This window comes from Sycon ciliatum, chromosome 3 (genome assembly GCF_964019385.1).
Source record: "Sycon ciliatum chromosome 3, ocSycCili1.1, whole genome shotgun sequence".
Lineage (NCBI taxonomy): Eukaryota > Metazoa > Porifera > Calcarea > Leucosolenida > Sycettidae > Sycon > Sycon ciliatum.
Window position 1 is genome coordinate 7,076,675 of NC_088645.1, and position 24,232 is coordinate 7,100,906.

At 47.3% G+C, this 24,232-nt stretch overlaps 1 protein-coding gene across 2 annotated transcripts in view; it reads right to left on the reverse strand.

Annotated features, from left to right (window-relative positions):
- Window positions 1–24,232, reverse strand: part of LOC135811298 (uncharacterized) — a 208,780-nt gene that overhangs the window by 34,312 nt on the left and 150,236 nt on the right. For both annotated transcript variants that reach the window (XM_065324515.1, XM_065324514.1), the window contains 7 exons: window positions 22,168–22,380; window positions 15,064–15,276; window positions 12,727–12,939; window positions 10,387–10,599; window positions 8,050–8,262; window positions 5,714–5,926; window positions 3,375–3,587 (listed from right to left, as the gene is read on the reverse strand). In XM_065324515.1, the coding sequence (XP_065180587.1) occupies window positions 3,375–3,587; window positions 5,714–5,926; window positions 8,050–8,262; window positions 10,387–10,599; window positions 12,727–12,939; window positions 15,064–15,276; window positions 22,168–22,380 (1,491 nt within the window). The remainder of the gene's footprint in view (window positions 1–3,374; window positions 3,588–5,713; window positions 5,927–8,049; window positions 8,263–10,386; window positions 10,600–12,726; window positions 12,940–15,063; window positions 15,277–22,167; window positions 22,381–24,232) is intronic.

Below are 24,232 nucleotides of genomic sequence, written 5' to 3' on the forward strand. Positions count from 1 at the left end.
ACAGCCAATTGAGCCAATTGAGTACCAAGAAGTGCCCCGGAATAGCAATGGCCACCATGCAGCAGACACCCACTTAGGTACGATTAGAGTGGCATGACACTCATAGAACTCTACCATTTTGATAACTTTGCCAATCAGGTACAGAGGTGGGGTAAGCCAAACATTCTCTCCCTCCCATGGAAACATGAATGCATCTACCGCAACACAGCCTGGGTTCCACCATCGTGAACAATATCGATCAGTTTTCCTTGTGCTCACACTAGCAAAACAGTCTAGGGTATGTGGGCCCCACTCTTCATCCAACCACTCAAAAACAACAGGATTAACACTCCAATCATCGGCGTCAACGATTTTTGAATAATAATCCGCAAGTTCATTTTCTTCACGCGGCACCCATTCTGCAACTAGCTGAATACCATACTGCTGGCAAATCCTATGGATTGACAATGCTATTTCCTGCAAATGCGCATGCCTACTTCCATTCATCAGAATATAACCTGCTGCTTGGTTATCAGTGCGATGAATGCAAGTACAGCCTTCAACAGCCAGAGCCAGGGACTCAAGGACCAATTCGGTGCCCTTCAGTTCCCGCCACGTGGAGCTCATGTTTCGTTCGCAAACTTCAGGGGGCCAATTCCCTCGAGCAACTTCAAAACCTTTTTACAGGGTAAAACCGCCCCATCCACTATCACTGGCGTCGGACCAGGTCAGTACTGCCTTTACTGGCTCGGATTTCCACATCGGCTGGCCATGCAGCTTGGCAAATGTGTTTGCCCAAAATCGGATTTCTTCTGCAACATCGCTTGGCAAAAACTTCAATGCATTCCATGTGCTTCTGCTTTCGATAAACCGGTACATTCCTCTAGTGCGGAGCCTGCAGATTGGCCCTAGTGCTACAGACATAGAGAGCAAAGTCCCAGCAAGGCTCGCTACAGCTCGTGCTGAAACTGGTCTTTTGCGCTGCAATTCTGCTACCCTCTTTTGAAATAGCTGTACCCGCCTGTTTGAAGCCGTTATCTCTCCGTGCTCAAAATCAAGCTCGAAGCCAAGCACCTCGACTTTACGAGAGGGTATCCAACAGCATTTGGTTGGGTGAGGAGTGAAACCTGCTTGAATTAAGTCAGCTTTCATTGTGGCTGCCACTTTCAATGCACCTTGGTATGACTCATGCCCCCCCCCCGTGCCATCGTCCATGTACAACTGACAACGGATACCCTGCCGTCTCCAATGCGCAAGCCAGGGCTTTGTCAACTTTGTGAAAATAAAGGGCGCCGTGGAAAGGCCAAATGGCAACACGCAAAACTCAAATGTAGAGACTCTACCGTCCACTTTACATCGGAAGCCAAGATACTTCCGGTACTCTTCCGCAATTTCAATGTGGTGATAACCGCTTTTCAAGTCAAAAGTCACTACATAGTCTCCCTTCCTGTACACATCAAGCACTGTTCGGATATCTTCTAGCTTAAACTTAAAAGATGCAAGGTGCTTGTTATCATACCTAAGGTCAACGATCAATCTTAGTTTTTTGCCGTTGTCCACTACGCCCAAGGGGCTACATACCACTGGCTCCTTTGCTTCCCTTACGCAACCTAGACGTAGCATATTTACCACTTCTGTTTCTACAAAGCCTGCATGTTGGATTGCACTTTCATGGTTTGGTAAAATCTTGGTGGAGGGACGGGATGAAAATGGAAGCACATACCCATTTCTGATAACTGCTAAAATCATTCCTGATGCAACAATGCGTTCCCAAAATGATACGTGTTGCGCTAGACCACCCACTATTACGTCATTCAGCCCTTCCCCTCCCATATCTTCCTCACACACAAGCTGGGCAACCATGTACTCTGAACACATTTCTTCCAAACACTGATCACCATCATCCTCATCAACATCATCGTCACCACCATTAACAACACCAACACCAACACCAACACAAGCAAACTTAGCTTTTACTGAGTTTCGGGCAATACCGAACGTAGTGGCCCGTCTCTCCGCAGTGGTGGCACACAGCCGTAGACTGCCGGGTTGTGGGCCTGGCTGGCTCGGCTGGCAACCGTTGCGCTGGGGCAGCCCGGGCTGGTGCGGCACTCCAGTTGCCGGCTGGTGCGGGAGTGCTGGCCCGAAAGGGCTGCTGCTGGGGCTTCTTTGGCTTCGAGCCATCCTTTCCCTGCTTCGTGGCCTCGATGGCTAGGCGGAGACGTTTCCGTTTGTCTGCGCTGGCCAAGAGGCCAGCCATGCCGTCCCCTTCCGTGAACGCTGTGGCGGTGTCATGGCCATGGCGGTCCGCCACTGCTAGCCAGTCCAACCTATTCTGCAGGACTTCGCTTGCGTTCTTGAGCTCCTTCAGCGCCTTGGTCTTTTTAGATTTTTTAACAATTTTTTTAGCCGTTACCAGGTGTCCAGATATTTCGGAGAGGCATTCGAATTGATGTTGGTAGCTGAGTCGTTTCATACCTGGCATAGTATGCGGCACTGACTGGCTCCTCTTCTTATTTTTACGCTTTTTCTGTGGTTCTAGTAGAGGCCCTGCTCGACGACGATGAAGATCTGAGGTGCGAGGGCATATTTCCAGTTCATCAACAATCCCGGGCGAACACTTTCTCAGGCAGCGAAGGGTCAAAATACCACGAACAAGTAATAGTTACTATGCCGAGGTTACGGTGCCAGCCTATACCATGTATACCATGTATACATTGGACGATGTCCGCCAATATTTCTGTATATCGATAATCGCGTTTGAAGTTTTGTTGGGGAGGTATGCAGCATCGACGAAGCCCCTCCGCGCATTTTCATTCCGCTCGGAATGAGACCTCATTCCAATTTTTCTTAGGAATCGCCAGGATCGATTCTGCTCCCTTCATTCCGCGACCGGAATCGGAATTGCACCGAACAACCGCTGTCGTTCTGCCGTTCTACAACTAACTGGTTAAAAGTTCCAGTACATCTTGGATGCGCACTACAACAGCCTTCCAACTTGGAAGGTGAGGGATGTTAGTGGACATTATAACGTAACTTGTAGTTTTGAACCTTTGAGTTGAACCTTGGTGGATACCAGGCTAAAATTAGTGGTGGTCAATTCATCTGCCTTGCAAGCTGTTGAATGGTGTAATCCCAGCACAAATTTCTATGTCTAACATAGCTGTTCACTATCATCACTTCCGCGATGGGCATGTCTGAGTCTGAGTCTGAGTGTGTGTGTGCGCGTGTGTCTGTGTGTGCTGAGGGTGTGACATGAGTGTGCAGGTTCGCTAGAGGAGAACATCCTTGAACAAGCTGTATATCCGCATTGCATTACTTGAAATCACCTTGGGGACTAAACAGATGATGATGTAATGGAAGTTTACATGAACGACTACAGAAAGTAGCATTACCTGTACCATCTTGGCCTGGGTGTCCATGTTGACCTTGGGTGGTGTTGGTGTTGTTGTTTACCCAACCAGACGGGTTTGTTTGCACCTCAGTAGATGATGGCATGTCTGTTGCTGTGGTATCATTAGCACCATTTGTTGGTTGCAGAGTTACTACAGTTTGACCTGGCAATGGCTGAGTGTTTGGCCGCTGGGTTCCTGAAGGAATTGTAGCAGCTGTTGGAAGAAAACAACAGAAGCAAAATAATTATAATAACAGAATGAATGAAATATTTGTAGACCAGGATCAGTGGAGAATAGTGGAAAGTACTGTATCCAGATATTGTTACGAAAGGGAAGAAGTTTAGTTTAAGAGTATTTGTACTAAGAGGGACAGTCAAGCGGAAATCCAGAACTAGGCACAATGGCCACACATATCCAATAAAGAGCTTTTTGTTGTTTAGTCAATTTCCCAACTTATGATCTCTGACAATAGTATTTTCTTATGTGCCCACATGCAACCGAATCAAAGATGAATGTAGACATATTTTCAGTCACGCATTGTGCTGAACCGATTGTTTTTAGTTCTCTATCAGCAGTGCGCCATATCATCTCTCTTCTGCTGTACATAAAGCGGTACAAGCATGTGCATGCCTACACATGCATACATGGTATTACATGCAACTGCATTGCGATATTTACATTACCCCTTCCTTCAAAAAAAAAGAAGAAGGAGAAAAAGCCGGGAAAACAAAACAACCAAAAAACTCTTGCATCCTGCAGCTTGCAGCTTGCAGCCGAATGCACGTACAGGAGTTGGACTAAAAGAGAGAGGGGGGGGGGGGGCAGTGTAGCAACTGTTAGAAATAGTGTAAGGCAATCTGACCCAAACTTGAGGATCAATGCAGAACACAATGAGCTACAATGCAAACTTAGCTTTTACTGAGTTTCGGGCAATACCGAACGTAGTGGCCCGTCTCTCCGCAGTGGTGGCACACAGCCGTAGACTGCCGGGTTGTGGGCCTGGCTGGCTCGGCTGGCAACCGTTGCGCTGGGGCAGCCCGGGCTGGTGCGGCACTCCAGTTGCCGGCTGGTGCGGGAGTGCTGGCCCGAAAGGGCTGCTGCTGGGGCTTCTTTGGCTTCGAGCCATCCTTTCCCTGCTTCGTGGCCTCGATGGCTAGGCGGAGACGTTTCCGTTTGTCTGCGCTGGCCAAGAGGCCAGCCATGCCGTCCCCTTCCGTGAACGCTGTGGCGGTGTCATGGCCATGGCGGTCCGCCACTGCTAGCCAGTCCAACCTATTCTGCAGGACTTCGCTTGCGTTCTTGAGCTCCTTCAGCGCCTTGGTCTTTTTAGATTTTTTAACAATTTTTTTAGCCGTTACCAGGTGTCCAGATATTTCGGAGAGGCATTCGAATTGATGTTGGTAGCTGAGTCGTTTCATACCTGGCATAGTATGCGGCACTGACTGGCTCCTCTTCTTATTTTTACGCTTTTTCTGTGGTTCTAGTAGAGGCCCTGCTCGACGACGATGAAGATCTGAGGTGCGAGGGCATATTTCCAGTTCATCAACAATCCCGGGCGAACACTTTCTCAGGCAGCGAAGGGTCAAAATACCACGAACAAGTAATAGTTACTATGCCGAGGTTACGGTGCCAGCCTATACCATGTATACCATGTATACATTGGACGATGTCCGCCAATATTTCTGTATATCGATAATCGCGTTTGAAGTTTTGTTGGGGAGGTATGCAGCAGCGACGAAGCCCCTCCGCGCATTTTCATTCCGCTCGGAATGAGACCTCATTCCAATTTTTCTTAGGAATCGCCAGGATCGATTCTGCTCCCTTCATTCCGCGACCGGAATCGGAATTGCACCGAACAACCGCTGCCGTTCTGCCGTTCTACAACTAACTGGTTAAAAGCTCTAGTACATCTTGGATGCGCACTACAACAGCCTTCCAACTTGGAAGGTGAGGGATGTTAGTGGACATTATAACGTAACTTGTAGTTTTGAACCTTTGAGTTGAACCTTGGTGGATACCAGGCTAAAATTAGTGGTGGTCAATTCATCTGCCTTGCAAGCTGTTGAATGGTGTAATCCCAGCACAAATTTCTATGTCTAACATAGCTGTTCACTATCATCACTTCCGCGATGGGCATGTCTGAGTCTGAGTCTGAGTGTGTGTGTGTGTGCGTGTGTCTGTGTGTGCTGAGGGTGTGACATGAGTGTGCAGGTTCGCTAGAGGAGAACATCCTTGAACAAGCTGTATATCCGCATTGCATTACTTGAAATCACCTTGGGGACTAAACAGATGATGATGTAATGGAAGTTTACATGAACGACTACAGAAAGTAGCATTACCTGTACCATCTTGGCCTGGGTGTCCATGTTGACCTTGGGTGGTGTTGGTGTTGTTGTTTACCCAACCAGACGGGTTTGTTTGCACCTCAGTAGATGATGGCATGTCTGTTGCTGTGGTATCATTAGCACCATTTGTTGGTTGCAGAGTTACTACAGTTTGACCTGGCAATGGCTGAGTGTTTGGCCGCTGGGTTCCTGAAGGAATTGTAGCAGCTGTTGGAAGAAAACAACAGAAGCAAAATAATTATAATAACAGAATGAATGAAATATTTGTAGACCAGGATCAGTGGAGAATAGTGGAAAGTACTGTATCCAGATATTGTTACGAAAGGGAAGAAGTTTAGTTTAAGAGTATTTGTACTAAGAGGGACAGTCAAGCGGAAATCCAGAACTAGGCACAATGGCCACACATATCCAATAAAGAGCTTTTTGTTGTTTAGTCAATTTCCCAACTTATGATCTCTGACAATAGTATTTTCTTATGTGCCCACATGCAACCGAATCAAAGATGAATGTAGACATATTTTCAGTCACGCATTGTGCTGAACCGATTGTTTTTAGTTCTCTATCAGCAGTGCGCCATGTCATCTCTCTTCTGCTGTACATAAAGCGGTACAAGCATGTGCATGCCTACACATGCATACATGGTATTACATGCAACTGCATTGCGATATTTACATTACCCCTTCCTTCAAAAAAAAAGAAGAAGGAGAAAAAGCCGGGAAAACAAAACAACCAAAAAACTCTTGCATCCTGCAGCTTGCAGCTTGCAGCCGAATGCACGTACAGGAGTTGGACTAAAAGAGAGAGGGGGGGGGGGGCAGTGTAGCAACTGTTAGAAATAGTGTAAGGCAATCTGACCCAAACTTGAGGATCAATGCAGAACACAATGAGCTACAATGCAAACTTAGCTTTTACTGAGTTTCGGGCAATACCGAACGTAGTGGCCCGTCTCTCCGCAGTGGTGGCACACAGCCGTAGACTGCCGGGTTGTGGGCCTGGCTGGCTCGGCTGGCAACCGTTGCGCTGGGGCAACCCGGGCTGGTGCGGCACTCCAGTTGCCGGCTGGTGCGGGAGTGCTGGCCCGAAAGGGCTGCTGCTGGGGCTTCTTTGGCTTCGAGCCATCCTTTCCCTGCTTCGTGGCCTCGATGGCTAGGCGGAGACGTTTCCGTTTGTCTGCGCTGGCCAAGAGGCCAGCCATGCCGTCCCCTTCCGTGAACGCTGTGGCGGTGTCATGGCCATGGCGGTCCGCCACTGCTAGCCAGTCCAACCTATTCTGCAGGACTTCGCTTGCGTTCTTGAGCTCCTTCAGCGCCTTGGTCTTTTTAGATTTTTTAACAATTTTTTTAGCCGTTACCAGGTGTCCAGATATTTCGGAGAGGCATTCGAATTGATGTTGGTAGCTGAGTCGTTTCATACCTGGCATAGTATGCGGCACTGACTGGCTCCTCTTCTTATTTTTACGCTTTTTCTGTGGTTCTAGTAGAGGCCCTGCTCGACGACGATGAAGATCTGAGGTGCGAGGGCATATTTCCAGTTCATCAACAATCCCGGGCGAACACTTTCTCAGGCAGCGAAGGGTCAAAATACCACGAACAAGTAATAGTTACTATGCCGAGGTTACGGTGCCAGCCTATACCATGTATACCATGTATACATTGGACGATGTCCGCCAATATTTCTGTATATCGATAATCGCGTTTGAAGTTTTGTTGGGGAGGTATGCAGCAGCGACGAAGCCCCTCCGCGCATTTTCATTCCGCTCGGAATGAGACCTCATTCCAATTTTTCTTAGGAATCGCCAGGATCGATTCTGCTCCCTTCATTCCGCGACCGGAATCGGAATTGCACCGAACAACCGCTGCCGTTCTGCCGTTCTACAACTAACTGGTTAAAAGCTCTAGTACATCTTGGATGCGCACTACAACAGCCTTCCAACTTGGAAGGTGGGGGATGTTAGTGGACATTATAACGTAACTTGTAGTTTTGAACCTTTGAGTTGAACATTGGTGGATACCAGGCTAAAATTAGTGGTGGTCAATTCATCTGCCTTGCAAGCTGTTGAATGGTGTAATCCCAGCACAAATTTCTATGTCTAACATAGCTGTTCACTATCATCACTTCCGCGATGGGCATGTCTGAGTCTGAGTCTGAGTGTGTGTGTGCGCGTGTGTCTGTGTGTGCTGAGGGTGTGACATGAGTGTGCAGGTTCGCTAGAGGAGAACATCCTTGAACAAGCTGTATATCCGCATTGCATTACTTGAAATCACCTTGGGGACTAAACAGATGATGATGTAATGGAAGTTTACATGAAAGACTACAGAAAGTAGCATTACCTGTACCATCTTGGCCTGGGTGTCCATGTTGACCTTGGGTGGTGTTGGTGTTGTTGTTTACCCAACCAGACGGGTTTGTTTGCACCTCAGTAGATGATGGCATGTCTGTTGCTGTGGTATCATTAGCACCATTTGTTGGTTGCAGAGTTACTACAGTTTGACCTGGCAATGGCTGAGTGTTTGGCCGCTGGGTTCCTGAAGGAATTGTAGCAGCTGTTGGAAGAAAACAACAGAAGCAAAATAATTATAATAACAGAATGAATGAAATATTTGTAGACCAGGATCAGTGGAGAATAGTGGAAAGTACTGTATCCAGATATTGTTACGAAAGGGAAGAAGTTTAGTTTAAGAGTATTTGTACTAAGAGGGACAGTCAAGCGGAAATCCAGAACTAGGCACAATGGCCACACATATCCAATAAAGAGCTTTTTGTTGTTTAGTCAATTTCCCAACTTATGATCTCTGACAATAGTATTTTCTTATGTGCCCACATGCAACCGAATCAAAGATGAATGTAGACATATTTTCAGTCACGCATTGTGCTGAACCGATTGTTTTTAGTTCTCTATCAGCAGTGCGCCATGTCATCTCTCTTCTGCTGTACATAAAGCGGTACAAGCATGTGCATGCCTACACATGCATACATGGTATTACATGCAACTGCATTGCGATATTTACATTACCCCTTCCTTCAAAAAAAAAGAAGAAGGAGAAAAAGCCGGGGAAACAAAACAACCAAAAAACTCTTGCATCCTGCAGCTTGCAGCTTGCAGCCGAATGCACGTACAGGAGTTGGACTAAAAGAGAGAGGGGGGGGGGGGGCAGTGTAGCAACTGTTAGAAATAGTGTAAGGCAATCTGACCCAATCTTGAGGATCAATGCAGAACACAATGAGCTACAATGCAAACTTAGCTTTTACTGAGTTTCGGGCAATACCGAACGTAGTGGCCCGTCTCTCCGCAGTGGTGGCACACAGCCGTAGACTGCCGGGTTGTGGGCCTGGCTGGCTCGGCTGGCAACCGTTGCGCTGGGGCAGCCCGGGCTGGTGCGGCACTCCAGTTGCCGGCTGGTGCGGGAGTGCTGGCCCGAAAGGGCTGCTGCTGGGGCTTCTTTGGCTTCGAGCCATCCTTTCCCTGCTTCGTGGCCTCGATGGCTAGGCGGAGACGTTTCCGTTTGTCTGCGCTGGCCAAGAGGCCAGCCATGCCGTCCCCTTCCGTGAACGCTGTGGCGGTGTCATGGCCATGGCGGTCCGCCACTGCTAGCCAGTCCAACCTATTCTGCAGGACTTCGCTTGCGTTCTTGAGCTCCTTCAGCGCCTTGGTCTTTTTAGATTTTTTAACAATTTTTTTAGCCGTTACCAGGTGTCCAGATATTTCGGAGAGGCATTCGAATTGATGTTGGTAGCTGAGTCGTTTCATACCTGGCATAGTATGCGGCACTGACTGGCTCCTCTTCTTATTTTTACGCTTTTTCTGTGGTTCTAGTAGAGGCCCTGCTCGACGACGATGAAGATCTGAGGTGCGAGGGCATATTTCCAGTTCATCAACAATCCCGGGCGAACACTTTCTCAGGCAGCGAAGGGTCAAAATACCACGAACAAGTAATAGTTACTATGCCGAGGTTACGGTGCCAGCCTATACCATGTATACCATGTATACATTGGACGATGTCCGCCAATATTTCTGTATATCGATAATCGCGTTTGAAGTTTTGTTGGGGAGGTATGCAGCAGCGACGAAGCCCCTCCGCGCATTTTCATTCCGCTCGGAATGAGACCTCATTCCAATTTTTCTTAGGAATCGCCAGGATCGATTCTGCTCCCTTCATTCCGCGACCGGAATCGGAATTGCACCGAACAACCGCTGCCGTTCTGCCGTTCTACAACTAACTGGTTAAAAGCTCTAGTACATCTTGGATGCGCACTACAACAGCCTTCCAACTTGGAAGGTGAGGGATGTTAGTGGACATTATAACGTAACTTGTAGTTTTGAACCTTTGAGTTGAACCTTGGTGGATACCAGGCTAAAATTAGTGGTGGTCAATTCATCTGCCTTGCAAGCTGTTGAATGGTGTAATCCCAGCAAAAATTTCTATGTCTAACATAGCTGTTCACTATCATCACTTCCGCGATGGGCATGTCTGAGTCTGAGTCTGAGTGTGTGTGTGCGCGTGTGTCTGTGTGTGCTGAGGGTGTGACATGAGTGTGCAGGTTCGCTAGAGGAGAACATCCTTGAACAAGCTGTATATCCGCATTGCATTACTTGAAATCACCTTGGGGACTAAACAGATGATGATGTAATGGAAGTTTACATGAACGACTACAGAAAGTAGCATTACCTGTACCATCTTGGCCTGGGTGTCCATGTTGACCTTGGGTGGTGTTGGTGTTGTTGTTTACCCAACCAGACGGGTTTGTTTGCACCTCAGTAGATGATGGCATGTCTGTTGCTGTGGTATCATTAGCACCATTTGTTGGTTGCAGAGTTACTACAGTTTGACCTGGCAATGGCTGAGTGTTTGGCCGCTGGGTTCCTGAAGGAATTGTAGCAGCTGTTGGAAGAAAACAACAGAAGCAAAATAATTATAATAACAGAATGAATGAAATATTTGTAGACCAGGATCAGTGGAGAATAGTGGAAAGTACTGTATCCAGATATTGTTACGAAAGGGAAGAAGTTTAGTTTAAGAGTATTTGTACTAAGAGGGACAGTCAAGCGGAAATCCAGAACTAGGCACAATGGCCACACATATCCAATAAAGAGCTTTTTGTTGTTTAGTCAATTTCCCAACTTATGATCTCTGACAATAGTATTTTCTTATGTGCCCACATGCAACCGAATCAAAGATGAATGTAGACATATTTTCAGTCACGCATTGTGCTGAACCGATTGTTTTTAGTTCTCTATCAGCAGTGCGCCATGTCATCTCTCTTCTGCTGTACATAAAGCGGTACAAGCATGTGCATGCCTACACATGCATACATGGTATTACATGCAACTGCATTGCGATATTTACATTACCCCTTCCTTCAAAAAAAAAGAAGAAGGAGAAAAAGCCGGGAAAACAAAACAACCAAAAAACTCTTGCATCCTGCAGCTTGCAGCTTGCAGCCGAATGCACGTACAGGAGTTGGACTAAAAGAGAGAGGGGGGGGGGGGGGGGCAGTGTAGCAACTGTTAGAAATAGTGTAAGGCAATCTGACCCAAACTTGAGGATCAATGCAGAACACAATGAGCTACAATGCAAACTTAGCTTTTACTGAGTTTCGGGCAATACCGAACGTAGTGGCCCGTCTCTCCGCAGTGGTGGCACACAGCCGTAGACTGCCGGGTTGTGGGCCTGGCTGGCTCGGCTGGCAACCGTTGCGCTGGGGCAGCCCGGGCTGGTGCGGCACTCCAGTTGCCGGCTGGTGCGGGAGTGCTGGCCCGAAAGGGCTGCTGCTGGGGCTTCTTTGGCTTCGAGCCATCCTTTCCCTGCTTCGTGGCCTCGATGGCTAGGCGGAGACGTTTCCGTTTGTCTGCGCTGGCCAAGAGGCCAGCCATGCCGTCCCCTTCCGTGAACGCTGTGGCGGTGTCATGGCCATGGCGGTCCGCCACTGCTAGCCAGTCCAACCTATTCTGCAGGACTTCGCTTGCGTTCTTGAGCTCCTTCAGCGCCTTGGTCTTTTTAGATTTTTTAACAATTTTTTTAGCCGTTACCAGGTGTCCAGATATTTCGGAGAGGCATTCGAATTGATGTTGGTAGCTGAGTCGTTTCATACCTGGCATAGTATGCGGCACTGACTGGCTCCTCTTCTTATTTTTACGCTTTTTCTGTGGTTCTAGGAGAGGCCCTGCTCGACGACGATGAAGATCTGAGGTGCGAGGGCATATTTCCAGTTCATCAACAATCCCGGGCGAACACTTTCTCAGGCAGCGAAGGGTCAAAATACCACGAACAAGTAATAGTTACTATGCCGAGGTTACGGTGCCAGCCTATACCATGTATACCATGTATACATTGGACGATGTCCGCCAATATTTCTGTATATCGATAATCGCGTTTGAAGTTTTGTTGGGGAGGTATGCAGCAGCGACGAAGCCCCTCCGCGCATTTTCATTCCGCTCGGAATGAGACCTCATTCCAATTTTTCTTAGGAATCGCCAGGATCGATTCTGCTCCCTTCATTCCGCGACCGGAATCGGAATTGCACCGAACAACCGCTGCCGTTCTGCCGTTCTACAACTAACTGGTTAAAAGCTCTAGTACATCTTGGATGCGCACTACAACAGCCTTCCAACTTGGAAGGTGAGGGATGTTAGTGGACATTATAACGTAACTTGTAGTTTTGAACCTTTGAGTTGAACCTTGGTGGATACCAGGCTAAAATTAGTGGTGGTCAATTCATCTGCCTTGCAAGCTGTTGAATGGTGTAATCCCAGCACAAATTTCTATGTCTAACATAGCTGTTCACTATCATCACTTCCGCGATGGGCATGTCTGAGTCTGAGTCTGAGTGTGTGTGTGCGCGTGTGTCTGTGTGTGCTGAGGGTGTGACATGAGTGTGCAGGTTCGCTAGAGGAGAACATCCTTGAACAAGCTGTATATCCGCATTGCATTACTTGAAATCACCTTGGGGACTAAACAGATGATGATGTAATGGAAGTTTACATGAACGACTACAGAAAGTAGCATTACCTGTACCATCTTGGCCTGGGTGTCCATGTTGACCTTGGGTGGTGTTGGTGTTGTTGTTTACCCAACCAGACGGGTTTGTTTGCACCTCAGTAGATGATGGCATGTCTGTTGCTGTGGTATCATTAGCACCATTTGTTGGTTGCAGAGTTACTACAGTTTGACCTGGCAATGGCTGAGTGTTTGGCCGCTGGGTTCCTGAAGGAATTGTAGCAGCTGTTGGAAGAAAACAACAGAAGCAAAATAATTATAATAACAGAATGAATGAAATATTTGTAGACCAGGATCAGTGGAGAATAGTGGAAAGTACTGTATCCAGATATTGTTACGAAAGGGAAGAAGTTTAGTTTAAGAGTATTTGTACTAAGAGGGACAGTCAAGCGGAAATCCAGAACTAGGCACAATGGCCACACATATCCAATAAAGAGCTTTTTGTTGTTTAGTCAATTTCCCAACTTATGATCTCTGACAATAGTATTTTCTTATGTGCCCACATGCAACCGAATCAAAGATGAATGTAGACATATTTTCAGTCACGCATTGTGCTGAACCGATTGTTTTTAGTTCTCTATCAGCAGTGCGCCATGTCATCTCTCTTCTGCTGTACATAAAGCGGTACAAGCATGTGCATGCCTACACATGCATACATGGTATTACATGCAACTGCATTGCGATATTTACATTACCCCTTCCTTCAAAAAAAAAGAAGAAGGAGAAAAAGCCGGGAAAACAAAACAACCAAAAAACTCTTGCATCCTGCAGCTTGCAGCTTGCAGCCGAATGCACGTACAGGAGTTGGACTAAAAGAGAGAGGGGGGGGGGGGGCAGTGTAGCAACTGTTAGAAATAGTGTAAGGCAATCTGACCCAAACTTGAGGATCAATGCAGAACACAATGAGCTACAATGCAAACTTAGCTTTTACTGAGTTTCGGGCAATACCGAACGTAGTGGCCCGTCTCTCCGCAGTGGTGGCACACAGCCGTAGACTGCCGGGTTGTGGGCCTGGCTGGCTCGGCTGGCAACCGTTGCGCTGGGGCAGCCCGGGCTGGTGCGGCACTCCAGTTGCCGGCTGGTGCGGGAGTGCTGGCCCGAAAGGGCTGCTGCTGGGGCTTCTTTGGCTTCGAGCCATCCTTTCCCTGCTTCGTGGCCTCGATGGCTAGGCGGAGACGTTTCCGTTTGTCTGCGCTGGCCAAGAGGCCAGCCATGCCGTCCCCTTCCGTGAACGCTGTGGCGGTGTCATGGCCATGGCGGTCCGCCACTGCTAGCCAGTCCAACCTATTCTGCAGGACTTCGCTTGCGTTCTTGAGCTCCTTCAGCGCCTTGGTCTTTTTAGATTTTTTAACAATTTTTTTAGCCGTTACCAGGTGTCCAGATATTTCGGAGAGGCATTCGAATTGATGTTGGTAGCTGAGTCGTTTCATACCTGGCATAGTATGCGGCACTGACTGGCTCCTCTTCTTATTTTTACGCTTTTTCTGTGGTTCTAGTAGAGGCCCTGCTCGACGACGATGAAGATCTGAGGTGCGAGGGCATATTTCCAGTTCATCAACAATCCCGGGCGAACACTTTCTCAGGCAGCGAAGGGTCAAAATACCACGAACAAGTAATAGTTACTATGCCGAGGTTACGGTGCCAGCCTATACCATGTATACCATGTATACATTGGACGATGTCCGCCAATATTTCTGTATATCGATAATCGCGTTTGAAGTTTTGTTGGGGAGGTATGCAGCAGCGACGAAGCCCCTCCGCGCATTTTCATTCCGCTCGGAATGAGACCTCATTCCAATTTTTCTTAGGAATCGCCAGGATCGATTCTGCTCCCTTCATTCCGCGACCGGAATCGGAATTGCACCGAACAACCGCTGCCGTTCTGCCGTTCTACAACTAACTGGTTAAAAGCTCTAGTACATCTTGGATGCGCACTACAACAGCCTTCCAACTTGGAAGGTGAGGGATGTTAGTGGACATTATAACGTAACTTGTAGTTTTGAACCTTTGAGTTGAACCTTGGTGGATACCAGGCTAAAATTAGTGGTGGTCAATTCATCTGCCTTGCAAGCTGTTGAATGGTGTAATCCCAGCACAAATTTCTATGTCTAACATAGCTGTTCACTATCATCACTTCCGCGATGGGCATGTCTGAGTCTGAGTCTGAGTGTGTGTGTGCGCGTGTGTCTGTGTGTGCTGAGGGTGTGACATGAGTGTGCAGGTTCGCTAGAGGAGAACATCCTTGAACAAGCTGTATATCCGCATTGCATTACTTGAAATCACCTTGGGGACTAAACAGATGATGATGTAATGGAAGTTTACATGAACGACTACAGAAAGTAGCATTACCTGTACCATCTTGGCCTGGGTGTCCATGTTGACCTTGGGTGGTGTTGGTGTTGTTGTTTACCCAACCAGACGGGTTTGTTTGCACCTCAGTAGATGATGGCATGTCTGTTGCTGTGGTATCATTAGCACCATTTGTTGGTTGCAGAGTTACTACAGTTTGACCTGGCAATGGCTGAGTGTTTGGCCGCTGGGTTCCTGAAGGAATTGTAGCAGCTGTTGGAAGAAAACAACAGAAGCAAAATAATTATAATAACAGAATGAATGAAATATTTGTAGACCAGGATCAGTGGAGAATAGTGGAAAGTACTGTATCCAGATATTGTTACGAAAGGGAAGAAGTTTAGTTTAAGAGTGCTATGTATACGTCATACTTCATAATATGATGACTCCTCTTTTCTCTATCATACTGAGCATGCGTCATAACAACATGGTCTTTTGTCCGTCACTACTCTATGAACTGTTTGTGTGTCTGTGAGGTCCGACACAACAATGGCGACGAAGATGGGATGAATTTGTTTTGGTCGTTTTACCTTACTGTGTATTTAGCTACTTACCTGTAGCTGTGCTATTTCTGCATCATGGCAAAGGCCACGATAGAGCCGTTCGACGGCGGAGACTTTGAGGAATACCAGGAAAGACTAAATTTTTTTTTCATTGCCAATGAAATTGGACAATTGGCGTCCAGTGCGTCAAACGCGGATAAGGTGAAAGCTGACAAGCGCATGACGGCTTACCTTATTTCTCTACTGTCGAAGACTGTTTACTCGACGTTGAAGACCCTGTGCTTGCCAAAAAACCCGACGGATTTCAAGTACTCCGAGATCGTTGACAAGCTGAAAGTACATTACAAGGTGAAAACCTCACGGACGACGGCGACACACAAGTTCCGTCAATGTGTTCAAGGGCCCTCGGAGAGTGTTACTGATTATTCTCATAAACTCCAGCGCTGTGCTGTAGAGTGCAAGTTCGGCGATCATTTGGACAGAGCTCTTTGTGATCAGTTTGTGGCTGGGCTGCGCGATCTAGACACGCGCAAATTTATTTTGTCAAAGCCGGACGACGACGTAAAGTCATTTCAGAACGTATTTCAACTGGCGTTGACGGAAGAGACGGCAGGTCTGTTTGCTCGTACTCTACAGGCCAGTGGGAGCGCCAGGGACCAAGTCCAAGATGACGGAGTGCACGAGTTGCGGACGAGGCACTCGTCGGACAAGCACAAATTTCAGTCAAAGTCCAAGTCCAAAACACCCACTACTAAGTCTAAGGCATGTTATCGTTGTGGTGCCGCCAGCCATTTGGCCACTGCGTGTCAGCACAAAGACACTCGCTGCCGACACTGCCACAAGACTGGCCATCTGGAGCGGGTGTGTCTGTCCAAGAAACGCCAGCAAGATTGTCATCAACTCCAGGAGACGATCAGTTCTGATGATGGTGAGAGCGTTCCTATGTACCATGTATATACTGAATGTGTGAATGCTACTAGTACTACTAAATCGAATGCACCTCTGTACGTACCTGTGGAAATTAATGGTGTGACTGTAGAAATGGAGGTCGACACAGGCAGTGGTGTAACGATACTCACAGAGAAAGATTTTCAACAGTGCAATGGCGATTTGAATACATTGCAGAAATCTACAGTCATTCTCAGAGGATTTTCTGGTGCCGAAATTAAATGCATTGGGGAATTTCCAGTACCTGTCACGATTAACGGGAAAACTGAATCTGTTACTGTACGCGTTGTTGCAACTGAGGGTCCCTCCTTACTGGGTCGTGATTTACTTAACGTGTTCACTCTTCCCTGGAAACAAATGTTGGCCGAGAAGGTCCATCGTACCCTGGGTACTGACCAATTTCAGAAAGAGTTCCCTGCACTATTCGATCACTCGACATTGGGAAAAATGAATGGCGTTCAGATACACTTGCATGTGGATGATGGGAAGCCAAGGTTTTGCAAACCTCGTTCGGTACCTTTTCATATTCGGGAACAGTATGAGGCTTCTCTTGACAAGCTCGAACGGGACGGTGTTATTCAGAAAGTTACACACTCAGACTGGGCAGCTCCTACAGTACCTGTGAGAAAACCTGATGGCTCCATCCGGGTATGTGGTGATTACTCCGTTACCATCAACAAATGCTCCAAAATGGATCACCACCCATTGCCAACACTAGACGAAATGCTTACCAAGCTATGTGGGGGTGAAAGGTTCACTAAACTGGATCTCTCCCAAGCATACCATCAGCTAGAGCTATCACCAGAATCCCGAGTCTATACTACTATCAACACACACCGTGGTTTGTACGAATTTACTAGATTACCGTTCGGAGTAAATTCAGCAGTTTCAATTTTCCAACGAACCATGGAAAATTTACTAGCGGGTCTTCCGGGTTGCGTCGTGTATATCGATGACATCCTTGTCACTGGGAAGACGGATGAGGAACACGCACAGAATTTGCGGCGAGTCTTACAACGACTTGAGGACGCTGGCATGAAATTGAAACACAGCAAAATTGAATTCATGTCGGATGTTGTGGTCTACTTGGGTCACAAAATATCAGCGCGTGGTGTACAACCTACAGATGAACGGATCGATGCATTGAAAAGCGCGAAACCACCCAAAGACGTAGCGGAATTGCAATCTTTCATTGGGTCTGCTAACTATCTACGGCGATTTATTCCACATTTTGCTGAGCAAATGGCACCACTCTATACTCTGTTAAAACGGGATACTAAATGGAACTGGGGTCCCACAGAACAACAGGCATTTGAACAGATACGCAATGCTATGAGTACCGATGCAATGCTCAGTCATTTCTCCATGACCAAGAATGTGGTTTTACAAGTCGATGCCTCAGGTTTCGGACTGGGCGCTGTGTTGCTACAAGAGGATGAGGATGGTTTCTTGCGTCCTGTAGCCTATGCTTCCCGGGTTCTTACCGCTCCGGAAAAGAATTACTCACAAATCGAACGTGAGGCTCTTGCTTTGGTTTTTGGTGCGAATAAGTTTCGACAATACCTATTGGGCAAATCGTTCACACTCAGAACGGATCATAAGCCGTTGCTCTCACTATTTGATCCACACAATGCAGTGCCTACGCTTACATCAACCCGTTTAAAGAAATGGCGTTTGGTGTTATCCGCTTACGATTACCGGCTTGAATTTGTCAAGGGAAAAGAGAACATTTTCGCTGATTACTTGTCACGTAAACCAACCATGAATGTACCATCAGTTGAGGAGAGTGTTACGGAGGAAATCCTACACTTTGAAACGGAGAATATTCTCACTGCAGATACAGTAGCTACGGAAACTAGAAAGGATCCTACTCTTACTCAGGTTATGCAATACGTAAAATTTGGGTGGCCTGTTAATGTTGATACCAAATTGCAACCTTACTACTCACGGCGATTTGAGCTTACTGTACAAAATGGTGTACTGATATGGGATTCTCGTGTGGTTATTCCGAATTCCTTACAACACCTTCTATTGCAGGATTTACACTCAGAGCACACCGGAATTGTGCGTATGAAGAGAATGGCTAGGCAATATGTATGGTGGCCTGGTCTGGATAGTCACATTGAGAATACCGTGAAATTATGCAGGCTTTGCCAGGAGAATGCCAAGAAGCCAGCAAAGGACCACGGTTCTTGGTCCTGGCCAGCTGGGCCATGGAAACGTCTACACTTGGATTTTGCGGGTCCATTTCTGGGTACTATGTTCCTTGTATTGGTGGACTCGTATTCCAAATATATTGATGTCGTACCAATGAAATCTGCAACTACTCAGGGTGTAATTACAATGTTACGTTCTAATTTTGCTATTTTTGGCTTGCCGGAGCATGTGGTCACAGATAATGGCAGCCAATTCACGAGCGCAGAATTCAAGTCATTCTTATCCAGTAATGGCATCGTGCATACGCTAACGGCACCTGGGCATCCTGCCACTAACGGTTTGGCCGAACGCTATGTGGGACATTTCAAATCTAAAGTCAAGCTCCTGACATCAGAGACTGATTTGTCCTCTGCCTTGTACCGGTTCTTACTCACTCATCGCACTACACCTACGGTGAGTGGCAAGTCACCTGCAACTCTACTAATGAATCGTCAGCCACGAACAAGGTACGATCTACTACATCCGACTACTGCAGCCGCTTTGGATCAGCAAGTGCGTTCATTTCAACAGAATTGCTCGAATACTCCCGAGTATAGTGTTGGTGATGCTGTCTATGCACTGAATTTCAGCAATTATGGGTCGAAGTGGGTACCAGGCGTCGTTCTCAGTATTGTCAGCCCCATGAATTACCGTATTCAGGTTGACGAAGTGGTGTGGAAACGCCATCGGAATCAATTACGGCCTCGTTCCATCCCGGGTGCAATGATTCCCAGTCTGCAACCTCCAGCTGAAGTGGTGGATTCATCGTCTGTGCCGACTCCGCCTATGTCGGTACCACCAGCTGTGACATCTACGCCGCCGGATGAAACACCGGCTCAGTCAACAGCACCTTCTACTCAGGCACCTATAACGCCCGATCTGTCGGCTGCGCCGGCTCCTCATAGTTTGCCGAAACAGCCTGAGCGTACACAGCCCCGTCGAAATGTTGGTAAACCGTTGCGTTATCGTAATGGCTAAGTGTACAGTACATGTGCTGACCAGTCGTGACTGATACCGAACACTTTTTGTAATGTGGATTATGGCCTGGTTTGTGAATACTGATTCTGGACTTTTGAGATCATTCTATTCGCATGTGCATGTATTTCCTTGTACCGGTCTCTGCATAGTCTATTCGCTGTGCATGACAATTACATTAATCTAGACAGTGCTCTGGGCACATGTGCATGTTTGTCCGCATAATTTATTTTCTATAATGCATTCTGTTATGAGCACTGTCCCAGTGTCAGCAAATATTGATTGCATGCCTTTGTACATATTTCTGCTTGCTGTGTTGCTCCATATACCTCCGCTTTGTGGGGGAGGATTGCTATGTATACGTCATACTTCATAATATGATGACTCCTCTTTTCTCTATCATACTGAGCATGCGTCATAACAACATGGTCTTTTGTCCGTCACTACTCTATGAACTGTTTGTGTGTCTGTGAGGTCCGACACAACAAAGAGTATTTGTACTAAGAGGGACAGTCAAGCGGAAATCCAGAACTAGGCACAATGGCCACACATATCCAATAAAGAGCTTTTTGTTGTTTAGTCAATTTCCCAACTTATGATCTCTGACAATAGTATTTTCTTATGTGCCCACATGCAACCGAATCAAAGATGAATGTAGACATATTTTCAGTCACGCATTGTGCTGAACCGATTGTTTTTAGTTCTCTATCAGCAGTGCGCCATGTCATCTCTCTTCTGCTGTACATAAAGCGGTACAAGCATGTGCATGCCTACACATGCATACATGGTATTACATGCAACTGCATTGCGATATTTACATTACCCCTTCCTTCAAAAAAAAAGAAGAAGGAGAAAAAGCCGGGAAAACAAAACAACCAAAAAACTCTTGCATCCTGCAGCTTGCAGCTTGCAGCCGAATGCACGTACAGGAGTTGGACTAAAAGAGAGAGAGGGGGGGGGGGGGGGGCAGTGTAGCAACTGTTAGAAATAGTGTAAGGCAATCTGACCCAAACTTGAGGATCAATGCAGAACACAATGAGCTACAATGCAAACTTAGCTTTTACTGAGTTTCGGGCAATACCGAACGTAGTGGCCCGTCTCTCCGCAGTGGTGGCACACAGCCGTAGACTGCCGGGTTGTGGGCCTGGCTGGCTCGGCTGGCAACCGTTGCGCTGGGGCAGCCCGGGCTGGTGCGGCACTCCAGTTGCCGGCTGGTGCGGGAGTGCTGGCCCGAAAGGGCTGCTGCTGGGGCTTCTTTGGCTTCGAGCCATCCTTTCCCTGCTTCGTGGCCTCGATGGCTAGGCGGAGACGTTTCCGTTTGTCTGCGCTGGCCAAGAGGCCAGCCATGCCGTCCCCTTCCGTGAACGCTGTGGCGGTGTCATGGCCATGGCGGTCCGCCACTGCTAGCCAGTCCAACCTATTCTGCAGGACTTCGCTTGCGTTCTTGAGCTCCTTCAGCGCCTTGGTCTTTTTAGATTTTTTAACAATTTTTTTAGCCGTTACCAGGTGTCCAGATATTTCGGAGAGGCATTCGAATTGATGTTGGTAGCTGAGTCGTTTCATACCTGGCATAGTATGCGGCACTGACTGGCTCCTCTTCTTATTTTTACGCTTTTTCTGTGGTTCTAGTAGAGGCCCTGCTCGACGACGATGAAGATCTGAGGTGCGAGGGCATATTTCCAGTTCATCAACAATCCCGGGCGAACACTTTCTCAGGCAGCGAAGGGTCAAAATACCACGAACAAGTAATAGTTACTATGCCGAGGTTACGGTGCCAGCCTATACCATGTATACCATGTATACATTGGACGATGTCCGCCAATATTTCTGTATATCGATAATCGCGTTTGAAGTTTTGTTGGGGAGGTATGCAGCAGCGACGAAGCCCCTCCGCGCATTTTCATTCCGCTCGGAATGAGACCTCATTCCAATTTTTCTTAGGAATCGCCAGGATCGATTCTGCTCCCTTCATTCCGCGACCGGAATCGGAATTGCACCGAACAACCGCTGCCGTTCTGCCGTTCTACAACTAACTGGTTAAAAGCTCTAGTACATCTTGGATGCGCACTACAACAGCCTTCCAACTTGGAAGGTGAGGGATGTTAGTGGACATTATAACGTAACTTGTAGTTTTGAACCTTTGAGTTGAACCTTGGTGGATACCAGGCTAAAATTAGTGGTGGTCAATTCATCTGCCTTGCAAGCTGTTGAATGGTGTAATCCCAGCAAAAATTTCTATGTCTAACATAGCTGTTCACTATCATCACTTCCGCGATGGGCATGTCTGAGTCTGAGTCTGAGTGTGTGTGTGCGCGTGTGTCTGTGTGTGCTGAGGGTGTGACATGAGTGTGCAGGTTCGCTAGAGGAGAACATCCTTGAACAAGCTGTATATCCGCATTGCATTACTTGAAATCACCTTGGGGACTAAACAGATGATGATGTAATGGAAGTTTACATGAACGACTACAGAAAGTAGCATTACCTGTACCATCTTGGCCTGGGTGTCCATGTTGACCTTGGGTGGTGTTGGTGTTGTTGTTTACCCAACCAGACGGGTTTGTTTGCACCTCAGTAGATGATGGCATGTCTGTTGCTGTGGTATCATTAGCACCATTTGTTGGTTGCAGAGTTACTACAGTTTGACCTGGCAATGGCTGAGTGTTTGGCCGCTGGGTTCCTGAAGGAATTGTAGCAGCTGTTGGAAGAAAACAACAGAAGCAAAATAATTATAATAACAGAATGAATGAAATATTTGTAGACCAGGATCAGTGGAGAATAGTGGAAAGTACTGTATCCAGATATTGTTACGAAAGGGAAGAAGTTTAGTTTAAGAGTATTTGTACTAAGAGGGACAGTCAAGCGGAAATCCAGAACTAGGCACAATGGCCACACATATCCAATAAAGAGCTTTTTGTTGTTTAGTCAATTTCCCAACTTATGATCTCTGACAATAGTATTTTCTTATGTGCCCACATGCAACCGAATCAAAGATGAATGTAGACATATTTTCAGTCACGCATTGTGCTGAACCGATTGTTTTTAGTTCTCTATCAGCAGTGCGCCATGTCATCTCTCTTCTGCTGTACATAAAGCGGTACAAGCATGTGCATGCCTACACATGCATACATGGTATTACATGCAACTGCATTGCGATATTTACATTACCCCTTCCTTCAAAAAAAAAGAAGAAGGAGAAAAAGCCGGGAAAACAAAACAACCAAAAAACTCTTGCATCCTGCAGCTTGCAGCTTGCAGCCGAATGCACGTACAGGAGTTGGACTAAAAGAGAGAGGGGGGGGGGGGGCAGTGTAGCAACTGTTAGAAATAGTGTAAGGCAATCTGACCCAAACTTGAGGATCAATGCAGAACACAATGAGCTACAATGCAAACTTAGCTTTTACTGAGTTTCGGGCAATACCGAACGTAGTGGCCCGTCTCTCCGCAGTGGTGGCACACAGCCGTAGACTGCCGGGTTGTGGGCCTGGCTGGCTCGGCTGGCAACCGTTGCGCTGGGGCAACCCGGGCTGGTGCGGCACTCCAGTTGCCGGCTGGTGCGGGAGTGCTGGCCCGAAAGGGCTGCTGCTGGGGCTTCTTTGGCTTCGAGCCATCCTTTCCCTGCTTCGTGGCCTCGATGGCTAGGCGGAGACGTTTCCGTTTGTCTGCGCTGGCCAAGAGGCCAGCCATGCCGTCCCCTTCCGTGAACGCTGTGGCGGTGTCATGGCCATGGCGGTCCGCCACTGCTAGCCAGTCCAACCTATTCTGCAGGACTTCGCTTGCGTTCTTGAGCTCCTTCAGCGCCTTGGTCTTTTTAGATTTTTTAACAATTTTTTTAGCCGTTACCAGGTGTCCAGATATTTCGGAGAGGCATTCGAATTGATGTTGGTAGCTGAGTCGTTTCATACCTGGCATAGTATGCGGCACTGACTGGCTCCTCTTCTTATTTTTACGCTTTTTCTGTGGTTCTAGTAGAGGCCCTGCTCGACGACGATGAAGATCTGAGGTGCGAGGGCATATTTCCAGTTCATCAACAATCCCGGGCGAACACTTTCTCAGGCAGCGAAGGGTCAAAATACCACGAACAAGTAATAGTTACTATGCCGAGGTTACGGTGCCAGCCTATACCATGTATACCATGTATACATTGGACGATGTCCGCCAATATTTCTGTATATCGATAATCGCGTTTGAAGTTTTGTTGGGGAGGTATGCAGCAGCGACGAAGCCCCTCCGCGCATTTTCATTCCGCTCGGAATGAGACCTCATTCCAATTTTTCTTAGGAATCGCCAGGATCGATTCTGCTCCCTTCATTCCGCGACCGGAATCGGAATTGCACCGAACAACCGCTGCCGTTCTGCCGTTGTACAACTAACTGGTTAAAAGCTCTAGTACATCTTGGATGCGCACTACAACAGCCTTCCAACTTGGAAGATGGGGGATGTTAGTGGACATTATAACGTAACTTGTAGTTTTGAACCTTTGAGTTGAACATTGGTGGATACCAGGCTAAAATTAGTGGTGGTCAATTCATCTGCCTTGCAAGCTGTTG